Raw genomic sequence first — 23,975 nt, 5'->3', positions numbered from 1 at the left:
GCCATTTTTGCAGTTGAGTTCCCCGGCCAGTCTGACACGAAGGAAGTGTGCAACTACAAGATGACTAATTACCTAAAAACAACTTTGTTGCGAGATGATGAATGGGGAGTTTCATTGCAAGGAGCGATACTCTATATACCCCATTGCAAGTGGTCAGGCGGGGTATAAAATAATGCGCCCCTTCACAATAAGGATCGAAGTCCTATGGTATCCAGAAAGGTGAAGAGACCTTTCAGGGCAGAGCGCTGGTGGGCAGGATGTGACCAGGGACCAAGCAATTTTGATAGAGAGGTGGCGAGAGTTCAGCTCGTTAGACTGTGTTAGTATAAGTCCGTTTGAGACGTATTAGGTGGTCAACCAGTTCATGCGGCTGGTCTTCAACACTGATGCCAATATACACGTTGGGCAAGGCTACTTTGCCACGCGTATTCTCGAAATCAAATCTTCATACTACTCTGGGATAGCTGGTCGTTACAACGCCACAATTCAAGTCCTATCTGGTGTTTCTCACCTCCTTATGTCCCGAAATGGAAGCTGTTTATAGATGACTGTTGTGATTATACAGACGACAAGACGTCACACAGGAGGGACAGAACACTGAGGACTTTCAGATTCGCACATGAATGATTGCGTAAATAACCACTAGGCGGCGCGTCCGCACTTTTATTAACGCATCAAAGCAGTAAAAGCAGAGTTATAATGGGAAGAACTGATGTGTTCAGTTTCAACAGAGCATAGTGAGTGGTTCTCACAGGCAACAGTGTAAGGTTGTATACGTTGCATATCCACGTATTCGGGGAGCATTTTCGTGGTACCCGCTCGGGTGCAGTTTAAATGTACCCAAGCTTACCACGGGTACTCAAGATAAAGTGCGCTTGTAATGAACTCAACGAAAGAGTGTTCTTGTGGGATAAACTCTACGTTAGTGGGCGTGTCATAATCTAACCTTTTATACAAAAATTGCCACTTCGCCCACTTAATTGTGGATGACTGCGGGGTAGCGTAGTGTCGAGTAGAAAACTTGTATGTCACGATATTTACTCTGCCACATCGCTACAATTTCGAAGCATACATGCGCTTCTGTTCTCGCCCTTCTAGCAAACACGCTTTCTAGAGTCAAGTACAAAGCATCATCGGCATCCCAAGAGCTAAAAAAAAAAGAAGAAATAGAAAACCGCAGAATAGATTTGATTAGATAAATAATAGATAGAATTATTGGAAATGTATAGAAAAGAGCGGTCATTCAATGTGCATTATTTAGAGAAGTGAATCTCAAAGCTCAGAAATCTTGATATGATTTTCAGGCTCCATATTTCAGAAATTTTCAGGGAAAATTTTACGATTTTCGAACGAATTTCAACGAAAATCCGCTGTTGCTGCGATAGTTTTTAGACAGCGGAATGAACACGGTGCTTTATCCTAGGTAACCGCGTGTATCCCACTATCCATTCGCGCCGTATTATGTGACAAGTATAGTCGCATTATGTTACGCTTGAGTCGAAAATTCAATTCACTCTGTTTACTTCATCCTCGTTTACCGCCGGAAATCCCACAGAGCTAAGCGTGTGCTGCGCCGGGATTCGCGACGGGTCCAAACAAACAGCTTGATGAACCAACCACCGCAATAGGAAAACAGCCGAGCCAGCGATCCCGCCAAGGCTAGGAACAACAATGGCCGCACGAGCTCGCGATTTGGAAGATAATGCCCTTGCTCAGTCCCCGACCTGATTCCTCCGAGACGTTGAAACAGCAAATCGAACAAAGGGTACAGCATACAATACCGTTTTGTTTCCGCCATTACAACTAGCGGCAGCGAGAGAACTCACGAAGTAACTGTGATGCAACCGTCGTCGGGGAAGTGCTGCTTTTTTGTGACCTCAAGAGTGAAAGTGCTCCCCTCTCACCTTCCTTGGGCGTTGGTCATTCTAAGGGGCAAGGGGTAAATATATCGAGAGAGGGAGTAAAAGAACGGGAAAGGGAGGAAGGGAAAGTAAAAAGTTTCGCGGTGGGGGTATAAAAACTGAAGGCGCGTCTCAAGCAGGGCGTACAGGAACCCAGTGTGTGTGTGAAACAGCATCCATTGGAGTATCACAAGCAGCAACAATGATTTGCAAGGTTAGTTTTCTAACTGTCTCTTGAAGTGTACTGATCAGGATCTCGAGAAAACAAGATCCAGGCCAGCATGGCCATGACAGTTGTATTTATAGCATACACAAGATAGAGAATACAACAAGAAAGGCAATACAGGAACCGAAGTAGGCACTGTATCAGAGAAAGTATATACAGTAAACCCTCGATTTATGAACACCCTCGGTTCCCCGAAAAATCGTTCATAAATGGAGGGATTCATAAATCGAAAATTCCGTTAACTGAGTACTATCGAGCAAATGGAACAGTATTTCCGAGTTGGGATTGTGTTTATAATGCCATATATTGTGTAATTTTGCTTTTGACCATGCCTTCTGCTGTATCAATCTCACAAAGAACAGACGTTAGCGCATTCACACTCTGTTTATTATGCAATACTAAATTGTTTAATTTTGCTTTGGACCATGCCTTCCGCTGTGTCAATCTTGAAAAGAAGAGATGTCACCACATTCGCACTGGACTGGTCTCGGATTTCCTCCGGGATTTTTAAGCTCCGTTTATTAATCTCCGGGTGACAGCGACCACCTTATTCATCAACTGAGGTCAGGAACACTTGGTCGCACCTTGTGCGACCCCAGAAAACCCGTTTGTTGTTCGGATTTCGAGGGGTTAAGAACCGAGGGTGCAATACCTGGAAAACGTTTTGTCCGTTCAGGCGTCATTCATAAGACCACGGAATTATCCCTTTGAAGGTTTCTGTTGACCTCGGACCGATCCGTTCATAAATTGAAGGCAAAAACGCTGGGCAACTCCTAGTTGGTTCCCAGAAATTCCGTTCATTATTCGAATATCGAGGTTCATAAAACGAGGGAAAAATCAATGGAAAAAGTTTGGTTCCCCGTGCTCGTGTTCATAAAACGAGGGAATTCATAAATCGAAGGTTCATAAATCGAGGGTTGACTGTAGAATGAAGATGATAATGAATACTGGCTAGCAACTTTTCTTATCCACTTATTACATGCTTCCGAAGGCGTGCAGCTCTGAGAAAGTTGTGCCCCGTGTCTGGACGCGTGAGGTTACGTAGGCTTATTTGTCACATAATCGTATGCAATATAAATTCTTCATGTTCAGAACCGTCATGTCAACCCGTATACGTAGTTACATGCGATTCATTTCTTCCAAACTGTGTAAAATTTTTGTAATGTTAGCATTGCTGTCTGACCGTAACGGGATCCAATTATCCAAATGATACCTCAGAAAAGGAGACGGCAAATGTTTTGCGCGGTTTATAGCTGGCAAAGTGCAAGACCGTAACAAATTACATGGAAGACAGAGACGTGTAAACCGTTGCTTCAGATACTGAATTGAAATTTGATGCTGGCACTAGAAAGCAGAAAAGCTCTAAACAGTCTGCTCGGATGAGGCCCTCCTAATTTTCTTCTGACCCCGTTCTTGATGTGCCAGGAACCAATTCCGAACCGAAGCAGGAACCCATAAGGTGAACGCGACTGGAATTCGTCTCGATGTCCCCCGACCTCGTAGAGGTGATGCTCCCAACAGCGTTTCACACGTTGCGTACCGGGTCAGCGCTAATCAAAATTGCCGTCGTGGATGACGCAAATTCGAGCACATCATAAGCATTCATTTGCGTACGATAATGCGGGCGAAATGCACCTGGCGGGCTGCGAGAACGGTACCTGGTGTTATGCACCCCATAGCTCTCACGTTCACAAAGATACGCACGAGCGCTTCTAATCTAGCGCGCTTCCTTCGTGAAACGGGACTGTCTCGGATGCCTTTGTGGTTGGTCAAGGATTTGGACGTCTCATAACTTGTATTTACAGTACCGATTAAAGAGCTGTACACACAATCAACACCCCCGATATCCGTGGAGGTGACGATTCAAACGGAGAGATATCTAGGATGGTCAAGAAATATATGTATGTCTGCAAGCAGGCGGAGGCAAAGCCGAATCCAAAGCGTAACTAAATCCGTATTAGCCAGTAACGTGCTTGTTTGCAATCACTAAAGTCAGTGCAGATTGACTATACATTCAATAGGGAAAGCCTTTTCCCTGTCCCCGTGACATTATCCTCTTTTTACGCGCCACATTGCAAACAGGTGGATATTGATATGAAGAATACATTTGGACTCTCGATTACGTGTATATTCGTTGGTCGCAATCCAGCGTTGGTCGTGAGAACTCAAGTCCACCATTGCTTCGACCCCCGAGGCGAAATGAGACTGTCTAACAAAATGTGCCGAACCAGTTTGTTCTCGGAACGCAAGCAATCAAGGAGAACCTCTGATCCCCAATGTAATCTTGATGATGCCAATAGGGGGAATGAGGGGGAATATGTTCAATAGAAAGAAAAGGCCAATGCTGTACGTTGTTCCTTCGCAAAGCCAGTCTTGTATGGCGGACGTGGCTCGCGTTTCTGCATGGGTGGATTTGTTTTCCGTCATTGTCGTATTTCGCCTTGCAAAATCTGTTTCTTTCTCGTATTTTCGAAACATCCAGACAATGAGTGAAAAAGAAGTACCCGAGGAACAAGCATACAGCAAATTTGACGGTATGCCATAATGCCTTTATAAACGGCACATACCACATTATGCCGCATGCGTGGCTTCATATGAAAAAATAAATAAAATACAGAAAGAAAAAGAATCCGCTCAAAACCAGCAAACTGAGAAAGCTCATGTACAAATCTAGCCATATAAATAAACGTACGGATGCGAGCTTACTTTGATATAGCAGCCTTCTAAAACGACACTGCACACGCGAAATATAAAAATAACTACAGAAATTCGCACTCTTCTTTGGTGACCCTCCACAGGCAGAAAAAAGACGAGTTTGTTTCCTCATCAACTCATTCACCAACCACGACGAGTCCCAAGTCATATAACGAGAGCAGGTTGAGACGCCTCCGAGATAAATGGCGTCACGCAAAGAATGGCTCACTTTGCCCCGCATCTTGGTTTGCCCACCTCACCCTACAGAAAATATCTAGAGAAAAAAAGAAAAAAAAATGCGGAGTGGACTCATTGCCCGCACGACTCCGTATAACACTGTAACCAGGACGAAACAAACGTACAAACAGAAAACACTGATAGTCTGGTTGAAGAAATGTTAAGCTCTGCAATGAAACCACGGCGTGAGGAACGACCCCAGAAAAGAGCCCAGGACGGTGTGTTGCTTTGGGACATTAATTCTCTGCTTTATCGAGAGGGCAATATGCGATCCTTCCTGCGCTATCATTGAAGTTGGCTTATTCCGTGCAGTGTGTCAGCCTTCTGGCAGTGGTGGCCACCGCCATCGCCGGTCACGTGGGTCCCCACGGCGGTCACAGCGTCCAGCATAGGAACCAGGACGTAAGTAGTGCTTCAATATAGCAAAGAAGCTAGAATAAAACATTAAAAGACAAATAGTGAAGCGATGCTCTCTTTTCCGATTACGTGTATTGGCTCGTAAATGCGACCATTCACATATTGATATGTCATATTGATCCAGTGTTGAGGGTTGGACATTAGGGTTGTGGGTAAGGGGGAGTGTAATCTGGGCTTAGCTTGCACACGTTAAAAATCCTCGAAACGGGGACATCAATCGAAAGGTGAAATCAATCTGTCTCAATTAATCGGCTGGGCACTCGCCCCCACCCCCTCTCTCAAAATTGCTTGGTCCCTGGCCAGATCCAGTCCACCAACGCTCTGACCTCAAAGCTCCTTTGACGATTTTGGAGACCATATAGGACTTCGTCCTTATTGTGAAGGTGCTCATTATTTCATTCCCCACATGACCACCAGCGATGGGGTATAGAGTATCACCCCTCGCAATGAAACTCCTCATTCATCATCTTAAAAATAAAGTTGTTGTTGTTATCTCTGACCGGACCACTTTGACGTTGCTCACGATCACGTACTAGTTGCGCACATACCGAACAATGAGAGCTCGTCAAATATGATTGCAACGAGCAAATGAGATGGCGAAAATATGAGGTAATACTCAGCTACAACGACCGGACTGTAGACAGGCAACTGTAGACAGGATTGGCAGGAACAAAATTTCGGTTTGTAATTTAATTGCCCATCCATATTGTGTGCGGGTTTACGGAGGGTGTTTGACCGAACTACGAATTTTGTTCTGTTAAGTGGTTACCTTTCGAAGATGCGAGTAATGACCCCTGACTGTCGGGCCCGTGCACAAAAACACCTAGCAGCAACCCAGTTGCCTGCCTTATTTGTTCACGTAAAATTAATATCTATCGGTTCAGCGCTGCGAAGGTAAAGCTGGGTCAGTATCCTTTCTTGAGATGACATACGCGTATATTGAATTCGTAGCGCGGGTCATGAAAAACGACAGAAATTGGTTTGCATATAGTTCCAAAAGATATTTAAGCAGTAGCACAGCCTCATCATCCTGGCTGGGAATGTCTCAACAACTACGCCGATAAATCTGAAGTACTCTCTGCAGATCTTTGTCATTCTTCCTATAGGGAAGCATCTCAGTATACCAACCATTTATCTACATCAACACAGCAGGATACTGATATTCAGGATAATATTCATTTCAGGACTTCGGCAACTACAACTTCGGCTACAAGATCGTCGATGGCTATGGTGCCACAAACGGCCGCCAGGAGCACGGATCTGCTTACGGTCCCGTAGTCGGCTCTTACAGCCTCGGAGACATTGACGGACGTCACCGTACCGTCCAGTACGTGGCTGACAAACTGGGCTTCCGCGCTGTCGTGAAGACCAACGAGCCAGGCACGAAGACCAGTCACCCAGCCGCGGCCCCCACTATCTCCGCGAACGGAAAACTTGTCCCAGCCGCTTCCATCCACGCCGCTCCTGTTGCTCCTGTCGTAGCCAAACCCGTCGTCGCTGCTGCTCCAGTTTACGGTGGTCACCACGGTCTTGGTTATGGAGCCAGTTACGCCCACGTGGCTGCCGTTGCTAAGCCTGTCGTTCCAGTAGCTTATGGGGCTCATGGATACGGTGGTTATGGAGGTTACGGTCTGGGCTACGGAGCTGCTCTGCCTCTTGCTCACGGCTATGGTTACGGACAAGGCCTGGGTTACGGTGCCGGGTATGGTGCCGGGTACGGCGCTGGTTATGGAGGCTACGGCCACGGAGCCTACGGAGGTTACGGTCATGGCTACCACGGTTGATGTGTGATCTAAAGACTGAATGTTTTATTTATGTCCAAAGCACTAGGTGAGTGATCCTTTAGCATGTACACAAGGACATATTCCAATTCATCTGCTTCAGAGACTAATACATCATTTTCAAACCGCTAAAATACTAATGACAGGTGACAGGGAGCGTTATTATTTTATATAAATCCAGACTGACTATCCGTCCTTGTTGTGGCTAGTTCCATCAGGAATGAAATGGCGTTCTCTTTTATTTCTGGGGTATCAGTGAAAAAGAAATAAAAAAGACCAATGCACTGCCCTTTTTACTTATATCAAGGTCAACTTTATATGTCAAAGGGGTACGCAAGCCGAAAGTCGTCTTCCGCAGAGTCAGCTAGCGGGTTTTCCTTTCTTTCGCTGCATATTACTTACATGCCGATCAGACATAGTAGCGCACAATAGACACCCTGTAATTTCCTAATGACATGCCATGTAACCAACTTCAGGAACACATAAGCGCACAGACGCGATATCTTGCCTGTGGTTCAATCTAACCTGTCAGAAATGGATTGGTGGACAACGGGAAATGCTCTTTATTTATGTAGATCACCCGTTGGAAAAATTTATGGTAAAATTTATAGAAAACAGAAAGTGTTTTCGAAAGCAGATCATTTAATGGAGCCCTACTCGACCACCTTCTGTCTCCAAGTGTATTCACGAGAACTTCCGGTGATGGCCTTCAGCAGTTAGCGTGATAGCTTGGCCTCCGGCGCCGGTTCATAACACGTATGCGAAAAGCTTCAGATCAGAAAATTCTCCCACAAGACCTTTCGACCGGTTTATAGAAAAAGGAGAAAGAAGATTTCGTTTTGATGTGAAGACGAGCCCGCCCAAGGTTCAGAAGAGGAACAATGAGCGCATGACGAGTCCGAGCTGGGAACCGAACCTATCGAAGCTAAGTCACAATATAATAAGCCATTCATATTGTTCGGTGGCTGACATCAAACACTCAAAGTGGGAAGCGCAGTACTGTTTCATTTCCGACCTCCATGATCAGTATGTTCTCTTCTATAAAAGCTAGCAGTATGTGAGCTCAATTTTCTCATTTAAATTTACAGATGTATCAGTTTAGAGAAAGTTGACTGGACATACCGGTTAGGTTTCCTGATTCATGATGAACATGCCCTGATAAAATCATACAGAGCAAGCTGGGTACAGCACGTAGTTTCTCAGGTCTAGTATATCACATGAAATTGAAGTAGTAGTCGAGCATGATTACATAATGGTCGTTGTTAAGACGTGTGCCAGTGTATTTCGACTCAGATCATTTGATGACGTAAAACGTGCAGCCAATAAACAAACTATGTTCTTATTAGTTTGATAGCTCATACGTGTGCTAATGGAAACAGCGATATTAACGATATTGTTATTAGGCGACGGTGTGAGCGGGACTAGACTCGCCCTATCGCTGGTTGTCTCGGCATAGCACTGCAGCCAAGTTTAGCGCACAAAAGGAAAAACCCACTGTAGCGTAGCAGTTATCGCACCTGAGCGGTATTTAAGAGGTGCGCGGTTCCATTCTCACAACTGTCTGAGTTCTTCGACGACTGTCATATGCATCATTACGTCGTGTGTTTCTGAGACTCTCTTTAAACTATTAGCTGTGATCCTTCTTAGGATAATTAAAAAAAAACAGGCAGAGTATAACACGGTCACAGCGATGTGTTCTGCTTCTCGCCTCCGCTTTCACAACACGTTTGTTTATATGTTTCTTCGTATTTCAGGTGTCGATGATCGAGCCATATGTGTGTACATGTTGCCAGAGATCACAGAACTGTGTCCGTTGTCCCCGTCCACAGTTCCTATGCAGGTGTGCGATTGTGTAAAAAAATGTGAAACTGTCCTGTATGTTGCAAGTGATGTCAATGCATCATATTGTTTGTGTTCTTTGTTGTTCTTTGTTGCAGCGTTACGCCAAAATAAATGTTTGTTCATTGAGATAAAACCTGGCTTTAGTGCAATGTATCGTAACAATGTCATAATTGAGACTTCGTGTTTGTGTCTGTCCTTTCGTGTTCCCTAGTCTCGGGGTTTTACAATATGCATCATATAACATGTTTTGAATTAACGTAAGTAGCTTTAGTAGGTTTTAGTGAAGGGGTCTCGATAAATCACTGATTGTAACGTACGAGTAGATTTGGTCACACGAAGTACAATGGCTATTCCATGTAAACTAACCGTGCTTGTTTCCTCGCGTTCGAAATCGGCTATCGTACAAGGACCGCGTCCAGGCACAAGTATGCCAGGATTGTGTGTCCAAAGTAAAAGGGGGGGGGGCACTACAGGACCTCACAGTGTGACCGAGACAGCACGGTTCCAATAGAGAAATCAGCAGCAACAAATCGGTGGATATGATATTTTCTCACACCATTCCATAGGGTTTTCAGAAGCCGTTTCTCTCAGTGACACTCAGGCTAGCGCGCAGATCGGATTCGTGCGCAGTGCACGAATTATCGAACCTGACTTGGGGTCAGGGATTGTGATGCGTATTCTTTCACATTGCATTGTGCCGGGAAGTGGCCGCAATAATTAGGGAAGCGCACGAACTGTGCGGATAAACAGTTTTCGACGATTTACTCAGGGGTCAGGCCCAGGCAAACCGTCGTCGCTTCGGACACAGGCCGGCTGACAAACGTATAGGATCGCGCAGTGCTTTACCACAATTATCGTGCTTTTCAGACGACTGCCTCATCAAATACGGTCATCATACGTACTAAACCGCAATGTATTTGATGCGATATAAATGACATCAAAGCATGCGGCAACAACAGATGCAACATCTCCACTTGTTATCGCTTCACGATAAGCCACCCGATGTATTCTTCCCTTTCTATTCACCCTGCTCTGAACCTTAGGTGGTGTACGTACAAGTGAAAATAACTTTGGCGATAATGCGCCCGCTGTTCAGAGTCACATCATAACTCCTGCTTATTGCTCGCTATTTTCAAGGAATGAAACTCCATGTACGAACTGAAGGAAGTGGGTTTCGGAAACCCACTACTAGGTGTAGGGACCGTGTAGCCTGTATGTGTACATCTCGCACTGGTTTTATTGTACACACCATCAGATCAGTGTAATAAAATTTCTTTATATATAACTCACTTGCTGAATGCCAGTACTCAATAACAAGCAATGGAAGAACATCGCTAAAGGTGGAAGTAAGAACGACAAAACAAAATCTTCAGTAAAATGAACATTACAGCGTTCTTGTTCCGCGAACATTCACCAGCGGGAACGCACGATGGTGCGGGTTGTCAGAAAACAATATTGGTGCTCGCATTTTTTAAGAAAAAAAAACTATATATTATGGAACAGCTTCGTTCGTAGCGGACACACAAAACTTTCCTTAAAGAAGATGAAAGAAAAAGCAGCGGCGCTCGGCATGTATCATAATACCCGATAACAGCGAGAGAACGGGGGTATAACCCTGGATCCTGTATCAAAACAGGACGGTATACACTGTCTGTGCAGGATAAAAGGTGGTGGCTATTTCCGAGCGATCTGCCTGCCTGTCCTGCGGCACATGTTGCTCGGGCGCGCATGGGGGGGGGGGGGGGGCGTCCTGAACCAACTTCATCGGGAACTGTGCTGACATTTGTCTTAAAGTGAGCCAGCACAGCCCGGCCTCAGACGGCACAGCCTGCGCCCAAATTCGAACCCGGGTCACCTCCCAGTCTCGGCATGGTATGCCAGCATAAAAGGGCACCTAACATTGTAACATTTGTGAACCCCAGCCCCAGGAGGGTCGCCGCAGGTTCAGCAGCGTTCGCGAATTGGCTCGGTTTTGTACCCGTTTGGGGCTGCCGGTTCTGCTGAAGCCGTTTTCCAAAATTTGGACGGCATTGGTAGGAAGGTACCAGCTCCTGAGCACTAAAGTCATGAAAGTTCTCTCTCTTTTCTTTTTCTTTTGTTTCTTCGACGTGATGTACTTTGCGAACTTGGCTTCTCTGCGGTAGCGTCGATGAAAACAATAAGTACAGGTCACTGCTCAGCATGGAGCTAGCTGCTGCCTTGAGAGTGCGCGCTCGTTTTCAGAAACGCTCACTTCAGCCAGTAGGAAGAGTCGCGACGACCTGTCAGAACAGGATGTCGCCTTCCACTACCTCTAGTAAGACGTTCGCGACAGATACATAGTACACCGTGACTTTTGCTTGTCAGACGACGCGATTACATGTTACGAGGTAAATAAGGAGATGTTCTTCAGCTTGCACAATTTGATGTCATGAATTGGCTTAGGTATCTGATTCATTTTCCAAATACTGTGCATATATGAAATGGCGGCTAAAACAAAATTTCAGCAAGGATCTGTGTGACTTTCAGAGCGTGTATCAGGATGCTCAATCTTTCGTGCCAAAAACTTTATCATAGTGCACCAGTGCATCACTGCATCATGCGTCAAACGCAGTTATGTTGAGTTGCACAATAATGGGGTGTAAAAAAAAAATCGTGCAGCCTAAACCCAAGCAGCACAATGTACTGAAAGTCGAGTGCAATAGGGGTGGACGGGTAGGTGGAAGGCCGTGAACAGACTTGTGAAACTAAAGAACATTGATAAGACACATACCGGGCACCCCTATTGCACTCGGCTTTCGGTACATTGTGCTGCTTGGGAATTTTAGCAACCTTCTACCCAAGCAGCAAAATGTACTGAAAGTCGAGTGCAATAGGGGTGGACGGGTAGGTGGAATGCCTTGAAGAGACTCGTGAAACTAAGGAACATCGATAAGACACATACCGTCCACCCCTATTGCACTCGACTTTCAGTACATTGTGCTGCTTGGGTACAGTGTCCCAAAACGGAAGATAAGCCAAGTGACCTTTCGTTGGAACGCATTGAGACGCTGCCTTTAGCGCAACATTCCAAAACGCGAAACTCATCTGTCTGTCGTAATCATATCTGTGAAGCGTGACGTACGTATCAGCACGCCCACATCTTTTCTTTTCCCCGTATCTGCCGCGGATTTATTCAATTTCGACCACCTTTCTTTCCTCTCCTCCTCTCCACCACCTTTCCCTTCCCGAGAAACATGCCGCCTATTCAGGCAGGCAGACCCCTCGGGTTCCTCCCAACGACACTCCTCCTCCTCCCCCTCCTCGTCGGCCTCGGTCGGAGCCTCGTCTACATGTTTTCTCTGCGGTTCTTTTCTTTTTCTTCGTTTTTGTGCCTAAAACTTTTCTGGCAACGGTATCGTGCTTGTCCAGCACATGGTAGAGGAGACATGCCGAATGTGCTTATGGATGATAATGCCTCTCACGAGCACATGTCTAAGTCAATGAGTGCATGCTTTTTTCTACGTGCACAATGACGGGTCATTCTTTATTATCGTACAAAAAACGAAATCACACATGCCAAAAAAGAGCGCTCCATTGTGGAGTACCTAGAAAATATAGTTGTCATTACATATGTCAGTTTCAGGGCTTCATGTTTTCATTGAGAATATTCATTTCATATGGGATGTTTCACTTATAATCTCAATACTTTCCTGAAAGTGGCTTGTGTAGCAGCTCAGGACGCGTTGGACACTTCCGTCTAAATTACTCTCCTGTATGGACATCTCATCAAGGATTAAAGGGCACCCGGCGTCGGGAACTTGGCGCCCCCATCGCCCGGCAGCAGCCGCAGTAGCCCCCTCCTGCACTCACGGTTGGGTCGCCGCAGGAGGGAGACCCCCACGTATAGCTGTGCGTGGCTGTCCCGTGTCTGGGGAAAGGGGAATCCTGGCGGTTGAGTGGACCCGGTGGTTGTTTAGGACCCTTCGGGGCCCCTCCGGGAAAGCAACACACCGCTTTGGCCCCTGCTTCCCATAGTCGGATGGTCCTGGAAGGCCCGGTCAGGATTATTCAGCTAGTCGCCATCCACCTTTTCATTACTTTTTCTTTCTACCTTCTCTTCTACTCCTCCTTCCACTTTCACCATCTTTGGCGGCAAGGGTCAACCTTGGGCAGTCTTTCACCCTCTAGAAACTGCACTTGGGTATCGTGCAGATACACCTGTTACCGTGCTGTGCATGGTCCCCTGTTGGGCTCCGTGGTGGGCGACAGGGTCTCTGCACTGAACAGGAAGTTTTCTTTTATGGAGAACAACAACTCAAAACACAATGATCGGAACCGGAAACGGTTCCGCACCGATGGAACAAAAAGGTTCAACTTCTTCGAAACCAATTCAGAGTCATGCTTTGCGAAGGTTATTGTTGTTCACTCTGATGTAGAATCAAAGCCACTTGGAAAAATGTTACCATTCGTTGTTGCAAAGACACTAGAGACAACAATAGGTACAAGATACAATGCAAAAAAGCTGAGCACTGGTGATTTACAAGTTCAGATTGAGACAAAGGAGCAGAGTCTTGCACTTATTTCACTAAGGACCACTGACGGCATTGCCGTGACCACTTCTCCACAGAGAACCCTCAATACAATCAAGGGCGTCATTTCGGAAGATCAGTTGCTCTCGTGCACTGAGCAGGAACTTGAAGAGGGCCTGAAGGAGCAGGGTGTCATTTCAGCAAAGAGAATATCGATGAAAAGGGACGGAGAAATGATTCCAACAACGCACATTGTACTATGTTTTCAACTTCACAGTCTTCCAACAACCATAAAGGCCGGATATGTAAGCTGCCACGTCAGAGCATATATCCCCAACCCCAGACGCTGTTACAAGTGCCAGCGGTTTGGCCACGGTTCACAGGTGTGCCGTGGGCAGGCTGTCTGTGCAAAGTGTCCTGGTAAGGATCACTTTTCCGAGACCTGTTCTACTAATGTACGATACACAAACTGTGAGGGTAGCCACCCAGCGTATTCCAGATCCTGTCCTTTCTGTAAGGAAGAAAAACAAGTACTCAAAATAAAGACAGAACAGAACATTACATACCGAGCGGGACAGTTAGAGTTCCAGAGGAAAGGAACTTTCTCTGAGGTGGCGCGCAGGGGAGTGGCACCACTCAGAGTCTCAGTGGAGACCCAGACCTCTGGGCCTCCACTCCACACTCCCCAGCACAAAGAGGTCACTGAGGTTTGTTCTTCAGTGACCACACAACAAAACAGCCAGGGGGAGACTGCCGGAGCCTCTGAGGAGGTGTCCGCAACCCCCTCCATTTGGGACGGGCTTTCAAAGCACCCGTCTCAAAATGCGACACAGAGTATGGATGTTGATGACAACGACTGCTCATCGCAGAAGTCGTCATCAAGTTTACCAGGGTCCACTCCTAGTAAAGAGCAGAGAGGAAACAAGAATGGTGGAAGAGGTAGGGGTAGAGGTTCTACACCGCATCTACATGTCTTGCATTCGCTCAAAACTCGATTATGGTGCTATCGTTTACGGATCAGCTAGTAAATCTGTCCTTGATTCTTTGGATCCTGTTCATCATCAGGGTCTGAGAGTCATGACCAGAATTCAGGGACACCTCCTTTGATGCAGGTTCTGCCTGATAGCAGAAGAGCATGCAGGAAAGCCAACTTGAAAGAAAAGTATGAGGTGAGGAAGAAGGAAGGTGGAACGTGGGCAGACGAGAAAGGGAACATAAGATATCGCGCGCGGAGCCTGGCTATCAGCAGCAATTGCCTAACGGTGAATGGAAACGTGATAATCAGCTCTGATAACTTTTGCCAAACCTTTCTTTCTGTACTGCTGCTCATAATTCTGGGCTGCTACTGCTGCTACTCGTAGCGTGTGGATGGGGATGACCGGCACTCGTAAGGCTGGTCAATATCCATTTTTGTTCTCTCCGTGGGAAATGGGGATGCCGTCGACGATGAGAAATGGCGTCCTGGGGCGACTTCTAAGGGGACTGTGCCGGTGTATGTGTGACAGCGTCGGAGGAAAACCTCAGAAATTACAATACATTATGATGGGAAAAAAATCTATAGGCTACGAAGACGAATTCCGTAACTGCACTTCACTTTGTGTACCTTATTACTCCGTGATCACTGTGTCATGCACGTTAGTTTGTTCATGAGGACATTTCAATGCTTGATTCCAAATTTTGCGTGTTGCAGTCTCTTCCCGCCACCATCAAGAGGGTTTGTCGGTTACCAACACCCTCCCCTAAAAAATGAAAATAAAAAAACAAACAAGCGGAAGAGTGCTTATATATTCAGCATCTATACGTGGCAGCAGAGTCACGTTCGACACAATAAGTCATTGGTAAATCAACACCTCCTAGATAGCGTCGGACCTGCGCGCTTACGTGACCTATGGAGGCCTTTCCTACTTTGCGATCTGCTTCGAGCTTTCTTCTCGTTCGCTCTTTCATTTACTTGATTGATTGATTGATTTTAAAAGAAAAAATGGAGATGGTAGTCTCGAGCCACTCGGGACTGGCTACTCCAGGGCGCGTTATTAATAAAAGAAAGGGAAACTACACTAACCTCGACGCTTTGAAACGCTTTGAAAGAATAAATGAGAACATCATCACCGAGCTTGTCACCAAAAGCGAAGTCTCAAGGCACTAAAAACAAAGAGTGTCACAATGTGTCAAACAGGTCCGTCGAGACAAGAAATTGCACAAGGGCGCGCATGGCAGGTATGAGCTGATTTGCTGGCCAGCACCCAAGAACCTTTTCGGTGGAGTATGGCCGATTATCCAGGCGAGACAGGGACGACACAAGGGTACATCGGTGTGCACTGTACCTCGGGCAGTCTTGGAGTATATGATCCACGTCCTCAACTACATCACACAGACTGCAGTTGGGGGACGGGACCATGCCGAGCTTAAACAGAAGTCGTCCACTGTATGGCACGTTGAGGCGAAGCCTGTAGATGAGCGACGTGATGGGTCGAGGAAGCGCTGACGGCATATAAAAACGGAGATCTGGGTCCACCCTGCGCAGGAACGACGTAGAAGGGACACTTCTGCGCCAGTGTTCACTGCACAGACGTCCCATGAGAGCACCAATTGCTTGCTTCGCGTCCGCTTGGGTGAAATACGTACGGTGCGTCGGTACGCCTCGTGCCACATGAGCCCGTCTCGCAAGTAGGTCGGCAGCCTCATTCCCAGGGACGCCACAATGACCTGGGATCCACTGCAAGGTGATGTTATGTGTCTGTGGGACAGCACATGAATACTCCCTGAGGACGTCACACCCCAGTGGAGCGAGGGAGCTCGAGCCCAGGGTGCACTGCAGAGCTTGGAGGGCGGTTTTGGAGTCACTGTATATGGTCCAGTGCATCGGTGGTTGACGGGACACAATGAAGGAAAGCGCCATAAGAATGGAATGCAGCTCGGCCACAGCAGCCGACGTCGGGTGCGACAGCTTAGCGCTTCGTTCAATCGACAGCTCAGGGATTACAAATGCACAGGTAGAGCCGGTCTGTGTCGATGAGCCATCAGTAAAGATTTTAATTCTGCCTTCATCGCGATGAAGCAGACTCAGGGTGAGTTGGCGAAGAACAATTGTTGTAGCCGATTTTCTGGAAGTCAAGCCAGGGACATTGACATGCACAGATGGTGCCTGAAGGGCCCATGGAGGGACTGCGGGTAGAACCAGTTTTTTATGCTTTGGAATGAGGCTGCGGTGAGCTAAAACGGCTTGGCAGTACCCGGATGCTGGTCGCCGAAGAATGTCGCGCACTAATGTGTGACGGTAGTGGCGAGTGGAGAGCCTCATGTAGTGCCCAAGAGATTGTGCCGTCCGCATAAAGATCAGCGAAGGCTCCTTGGCTTCAGCCATGACAGGGGCAGTTGACGTTGATTTGTGGACACCAAGGCACTGTTTCATGCTCTTTGCAAGGACGGTTTCCAACACTTGTTCAGACGAAGGACAAAGACTATGCAACACTGGAAGATGGTACATTAACATTTGTCGTATGAGGGACCGGTGCAGACCAAGCAATGCCCTTGTAGAAAGCCCCCAGCGGGCACCACAGAGGTATCGCAGGACACTCAGTCGAGACTCAGCTCTACCTCTCAGACAACGAACCTCCGCTCTCCAGGACAGACAGCGGTCAAGAACCACACCAAGAAACTTATGGTGTGTAACACGCCGCACGACATTCCCACCTATATGAAGCTGAAAGTTCTTCAAATGACGGCGAGTAAAAGGCAAAAAAAACAGTCTTCTCATGAGAGAGGTCCATGCCTCTGTTTTCCAGGAAAGCAGCTACAACATCAAGGGCACACTGTAAGCGGCGCTGTAGCGCTGGCCACTGCTTGCCGGATGTCCATATGCATATATCGTCAGCATACAAGCTGATGTTGACGCCCCGTGGCAAGAGAGCTGGTAGAGCAGCCATCACGACATTGAAGAGGAGTGGGCTGAGGACCCCGCCCTGTGGGACACCTGCTGTTGTGCTGTGATGAGACGTTTCACCATCCGAAGTCATCAGAAAGACAGTTCTACCACGTAGATAGTTGGCTATCCACCTGAGAGCTCGCCCAGTAACGCTCAGGGAGAAAAGCTCATGGAGTACATGGCCGTGGCTTGTAGTGTCATAGGCTCGCTTAATATCAAGGAATGCTGCCACGGTTAGTAGACCATCCGATCTAGACTGTTCTACGTGGGTTACCACATTCAAGACACAATCCATTGTACAACGAGCTCTCCTGAAACCTGCCTGCGCCGGGTGTAGGAGCGTCCGGGACTCCAGAAACCAGTCAAGGCGGTCCAATATTAGCCTTTCCATTACCTTGCCCAAGCAGCTTGTGAGGCTAATGGGACGAAATGAAGCCAGTTCCCTTGGCGACTTCCCTGGCTTCAAAACTGGGATAACTCGAGCCGCTTTCCATACGTCAGGCACGACACCAGTTCTCCAGGAGTCATTAATGAAGCACAGCAGTTTTTCAAGCGACGCATCCCCTAAGGAGGCTATGGCCTGATACGTAATCCCATCGGCCCCAGGTGAGGATCCTTTCCTAGAGTGGGAGATTGCTGACTGCAACTCGTTGATGGTAAAGTCCAGGTCCATGACAGGGTCACAAGCCATGCAGCCAAAATCAACACCACTAAGGGCATCAGCAACGGATTGCTTGTGGGCGTCAGTCGAAGAGGCGCAAGATGGTCGTGTGAGGAGACAGCAGAACTCTTCACCAGCTGTAATTTCTGAGATCTTCAGATGAAGCGCGAGAGCTCTGAAGGGAGCCTCCTGCTCAACAGGGCAACTAAGTGTCTTAACAATCTGCCATATTCTTCCGGTAGGTGTATAAGGGGAAAGCGTGGAACAGAATGACTTCCAGCTTTTGCGACCCAGGCGCTGGAGGTGTTTTCGGATGATGCTACGAAGCCTACATACTTCCTGGTAATCCTGTTGACTTCCAGAACGACGGAACCGGCGCTCTGCTCGGCGTCGTATTGTTCTTAGCCGTTCAAACTCGACATCAACACGTGAATGCGTTGCTGGAATGGGGACCTGTTTTGTTGCGGTAGACACGCTGGACGCCAGAGCACAGTTAATATCATCCAGACTTGTCGCAGAGCGAAATAAATCTTCAGCTGTCGTGTTAAAAACCTTCCAGTTAGTAACTTTCTTGGTCTTCCGGGGGCCTCGCAGCCCAGAGTAGCAGACAAGCAGCGGCATGTGGTCACTCCCCATGGTGTCCATATCTACTACCCAGTGAACCTCCCGGGCCAACGAAGGAGAACAAAAGGTGACATCAATACAGCTGGAGTACAAGGGCCCACGAAAAAAGGTCGGAGAGCCATCATTTAAAACGATGGCGTCAAAATCCTCCAAGTATTGCTGTAGCAGCCGGCCCCGTACATCATCATGCGAGCTTCCCCATGCAGTACCATGAGCGTTGAAATCACCACACACGATGAAATGATTATGGAGAAGCCGAAAAAAATCCGTGAACAGATTATCTTCAATGCGTACCGACGGAGCAATGTATACACTAGCAACAGTCATGCGTCTAGAGCGCAGACGCACGCTGCACACGACATATTCAAAATCATCATCCGATGACCCACCAAGGAGTACACTTGGAATGTCTTTTCTGACGCACAGCATCGCCCGACTAAGCCCTGTGCGTCTCTCAGAGCGGTATATAACGTAATTTGAAAGTCTGAAAGAAGTCGGCACCCGGGCTTCACAAAGAGCGATGAGGGGAAACTGGTGACGATAGACGAAGTTTCGAAAGTCGCTTAACTTGTTTTGAAGCCCATTACAATTCCACTGGAAGATGCAAGTCCTGGAATAGCTAGTGGCCATCGCTGTTATCCGAGGGGCACGCTTGTTGGTAACGACTCAGAAGGGGCTCCAGCGTGAGTAACGCTTGCACTTCTGGAAGCTCAGTAAAAGAAGGTAACGACTTGAGTATTGAACGTAGGGCAGCTAAGATAAGAGGCAAAATGGCTGTGAGAATGTCACAGTTCTCCCGGTTACTGTTTCCTTGCGTGTCTCTGTGGCTAGGACATCCACCATGTGGCACAGACCGTGGCAAATCCTGTTGAACTCGAGCTGAAGACGATATTCCACGAACACTATTGAGAACAGCTTTTCCGGGGCAACCACTTCAGCAAAAGACTTTTTTGGTGTGGGTCGCCGAGCCTTTGGCGCTCTTTGCGTAGTCCCTTTCGAAGTAGATTCCGCACGCGAAGGCGGGGAGGCGCTAGGCGGTGTCACTTTTACGTAGCTCGGGTTCGGACAAGCGGCTGTCTTGGCATTGAGGTCGCCCGGTGACACCTTGCGGACGTGAACCGCAGCTGCAGCTCTTGCGACCTTGCACGCGCCATACGAAGCCACATGGTTCCCACCACAGTTGGCACATTTTGGCTCACGCCGTGATGTGCATGCTTTAAAATCATGAGGGCCTGCACAGATTTTGCATCTCTGGGAACTGCGACAATCACGCGCATAGTGACCAAACTTCTGGCAGTTGTAACACTGAATTGGAGGTGCAATGTACTCCGTTACTGGGTGCGTCGTGAAGCCCAAGTTAACCTCAGTCGGCAGAGACTGTCCAGAGGCAAAAGTGAGGATGACGCTGGATTTCTGGTAAGCCGTGGAAGACCCATCATCCTCCCTTCTGTAGACCACTTCTCTCTGCACAGCACACACTCCATAGGGTTCTAGATATTCTAGAAGATCCCTCTCAGAGTACCATCTCGGGATGTTGTGGATTCTCCCCATTGACTTAAGATACGACGCCGGTACACACGTATGGACATCAATACCAGCTACACATTGTAATTTCAGGAGGTTATTCGCTGCCCCTTCTGAAGGTACGCTGATAACGAGATCTCCATCCTTTGTAATGCGATGCGAAAGAATCTTCTCTTGGGTAGCAGTCATCACGTCACTTGCGATGCGGTTAGGGTTCACTTTCCAGAACGACAGTTCTGGCTTTACCCGCCGGCCGACTTCTCTTGTAAGAAACAACCTGGAACGGCCTGGTATCCGAGTCAAAGATCTCCTTTTCTGTCCCATCTGACATCTCTTGTTCAACGATCATTTACTTCATAGCAGCATCCACAATAGTAACAGCAGGCCTTCTCCTTATCTTGGAGGTGTTGGGTAAACTCTGCTCAAATAAGTCCGAGAAATCGAGAAAAAGGAAAAAAGGTGCAATCGCAAACTGTGGTGATAAGATGGTAGGGAGCAACGGACGTCATATCAAAGTTTCCTTTCACCGCACCAAGAGTAGAGTCGCGCAAACGTCCGTGATGTTTCCCGCAGATAATCGCCATTCTTCTGGAATTTTTGCGGGCGTCTAATTCGCTTTATTGTGGAATGGGGTGAACATGGTAGAAAATTTTAGCAAACCATTCATAACGTGGCTTGCCTGAACGTGGCTTGGCAGTGGATACGATTCTGAGTCTTACATAACTGCAAATTGGCACCGACAAGCATGATAACCTTATAAACGGTCTACTAAAACTGCTTTTATGCGCTTGCTATTGATAACCTGAAATGAGAGACTTCAACTACCAAGCAACGACAGTTATCGCAGTACCATATGAAGACACTATAATATGCGAGAAGCGGTAAAGAAAAACGCGGATGCAAGTACAAGTTTTCTCACCCGTCGGAAGCAGTGTAATGCTTAATCCGCAGTGTCCGTGGGACGTGCATGACTTGACATGACAGTTTGATTAAAATGCATCGGAAGTCTTGTGAGTGCGAACGAGAGCACATTGTTAAGGATGAACAAATAAAATTTAAAAAGAGAAACAAGAATTTCGACCCCACGCGCCTTGCTGTTGTAACGATGGCGGTTAAAGATGCTCTGTCTGCTGTTGTTCTGCAATGTTAACACCTTGGCATTCTGCAAAACGGGAGGGGGGGGGGGTATAAGTCTATTTCGGAAAGGTCAGCCTGACCGAAGGTCGGCTTACTATTCCTAAAACAAAAATATAGCACAAAGATGAAGCAAAACCGAATAAGATTGACCGAATTGATCGAATCGAATTGATTGACCGATCGACCGATTGATCGAATAAGACCCTCCAGGATAACGAGGGTGTGGTGAAGTGTAGATGACATGAAAGGTCAACTCATAGTTTGTTAATGAGGGGACTTCCTATAACGATGTAGTAGGTTCGGATGCAATGAAAAGTGGTCTACCTTTCACATACTAGTCATGTTATGTCATAGTGCCTAATAATAGGCCATCCAGGATGAAAATTGTGATGCTCTTGCCTTGCCGTAATCTTAAAACTCTCTTCATAAAAAAGAAAGAAGGCATGACCCTCGAACCAGGGAACATGAAAGCTAGAATCGACATCTGCATCACTGAACCATCAGCCCAGAATGTTGTCATCGTGAGAGACCAAGATGCAACCGCTTTGGAACGCACACTCAGCAGCCGTTACTTCTTTCGTCGTGTAAAAAAAAAAAAAAAAAAAAACGACTTTTATAATGAATCTTCACAATTCCTGAAAACAAGTTGAACGCGCAATTCCGGATTTGTAGAGCACAACGCTGAGAAGTCTAGTCAGCAGGAATCGAAACAGTAGTACTTTTCTGTGCCTTTAAAGAATATGCGAAAATGCCCTATCGTCGAGCGTTGGGCGAGTTCGGCGGCCGCTTTTTCCTGTCGTTCTCTGACTGCCAACCCTTGACAACACTGACATCACGCTGTTCCTCAAAACATGGGGCACCCCCGCTTCCTAGCGTCCTGCGTCTATATCGTAGTTTTTCTTTTCTGGTAGAACGTACACACTTATCGAGCAGCAGAATCGGTGATTTTATTTTTGTTATCTCCGAGGTAATACATTGGTAGTTTTATTGCGTGACTGTTGTCACATAAAATCGCGAACTGCCTTGAAAGGTGTTGAGCAGATCAAACGAGATAATGACGGAAAGAAGATCAAAGACGGCATGTTTTATGGTTACGTAGACTGAGAAACGGCATCACTAATTCCCCTCACGCTTACTTCTGGGGACAAAGCGGGCTGTTCCATGATTTCAGGAGCAACCAGATGTCAGTTGTAAAGGGGTGACACCGAGACAGGGAGAGGAGAAATTGGCCGCAAAACCCGCACAGTGCTCAATTATTTTGTATTTTCGCACATTTTTTAATAGGGCACAAAAAGGCACTGTCATGTCGGTTCATGTGGGGTAGACCCTCCAGGATTGTACTCTACATCTTTGCAATTACGCAGTCAACGTATTTTCATTAATTACAAAGATTAATTACGAAAGTTAATTAACGGCTGCGCTATTTACTGATACACCACCACCATTGACTAGATCCTGTCGGGAATAGATATATTCAACGACTTTTGCGAGAAAAAAAAAAGAAAGTCAATCGCGGATTTAATAAAATTTAGTCGGGCTTACGTCACGTACCCTGTATATATGACAATAAGCACACATGTATTTTTAACATATTCATTATTTTGGTACCTAGAATGAGTTAACCCGCACATACGGCCTTGCACAATGCTGAGAACGAAAGTTTTGGCGAGTTGGGGAATAAAGCAAGTTTAAGCCACATGTCCGAAATTTATGCTAAATGATTGACATGTATTTACACTGCAAGAAACACGCGTTGTAGTTTGTTCATCTTAATTCCCTTTACCATTAGAGCGCGTCAAAGTTGACCCGCATAATTGGTTCCGTCGTCACATCGATCTCGAATGAAACTTTGATGAGTTGCGCGTTCACAGAGAACAAAGGACGTTTAAGCCACAAGTTCCAATTTATGTTAAAGGATTGACAATCATCTACATTATAACAAACACCACGGGCACTGTGCAAAACGGAGATTCCTGTAACGGTGAATTAAGTCGTATTGCAATGGAAAGTCATCTGCTATTCACATATTAAGTGCACAGGCGATCGCAGAGCATTACCGCAACTAAATCAAACCAAACACCATGCAGTGTGACATAGAGCCAGTACGGCATTATTAAGCCAAAACTCTGACGCACTCACCCTGCCGTTACTCTCATAACTCCCTCTACAAAAAAAAATAAAAAATAGAAAATATATGAATATAATAATAATAATAAACACTAAGCAGGCCGCGGATCGAACCACGACCCTCGAAAGCTATAACCAAAATCGTCACCAGTGGGCCAACACCACCCGTTGCTGTCACCTTCAGGCATGAAGATACAGACGCTTCGCAGCCCACACTGAGCTTGTCAACACTTCTTTTGACGTGGGAACAACATTGGAGCGGCCCACAGTGGCGCACAAAGTTGCCAAGCGTAGGAGACAACTTCACCTGTCATGTCTGACATGAGCATTTTCTGCAGAACCCATTGTTCTGCCCAAGTACGAGAAAAATAGCACACCAATGCATCCTG

The 23,975-nt window shown here is 46.8% G+C and overlaps 2 protein-coding genes across 2 annotated transcripts; both read left to right on the top strand.

Moving 5' to 3' along the window:
• Nucleotides 1–2,087: 2,087 nt before the first annotated feature.
• On the top strand, nucleotides 2,088–7,259 carry LOC135378642 (adult-specific rigid cuticular protein 15.7-like). The gene is made up of 3 exons (XM_064611731.1): nucleotides 2,088–2,115; nucleotides 5,371–5,460; nucleotides 6,660–7,259. Exons 1-3 carry the CDS (start codon nucleotides 2,104–2,106, stop codon nucleotides 7,257–7,259), a joined length of 702 nt encoding a protein of 233 aa, XP_064467801.1. The 5' UTR covers nucleotides 2,088–2,103.
• Nucleotides 7,260–13,515: 6,256 nt separating this feature from the next.
• On the top strand, nucleotides 13,516–17,092 carry LOC135378634 (uncharacterized). Its single transcript, XM_064611721.1, has 3 exons — nucleotides 13,516–14,527; nucleotides 14,654–14,757; nucleotides 17,036–17,092. Exons 1-3 carry the CDS (start codon nucleotides 13,516–13,518, stop codon nucleotides 17,090–17,092), a joined length of 1,173 nt encoding a protein of 390 aa, XP_064467791.1.
• Nucleotides 17,093–23,975: the final 6,883 nt, after the last annotated feature.

Source organism: Ornithodoros turicata, chromosome 1, assembly GCF_037126465.1.
Source record: "Ornithodoros turicata isolate Travis chromosome 1, ASM3712646v1, whole genome shotgun sequence".
NCBI lineage: Eukaryota > Metazoa > Arthropoda > Arachnida > Ixodida > Argasidae > Ornithodoros > Ornithodoros turicata.
The sequence above is the reverse complement of the archived record's forward strand: the minus strand, read 5'-3'. Positions and strand labels throughout refer to the sequence as shown.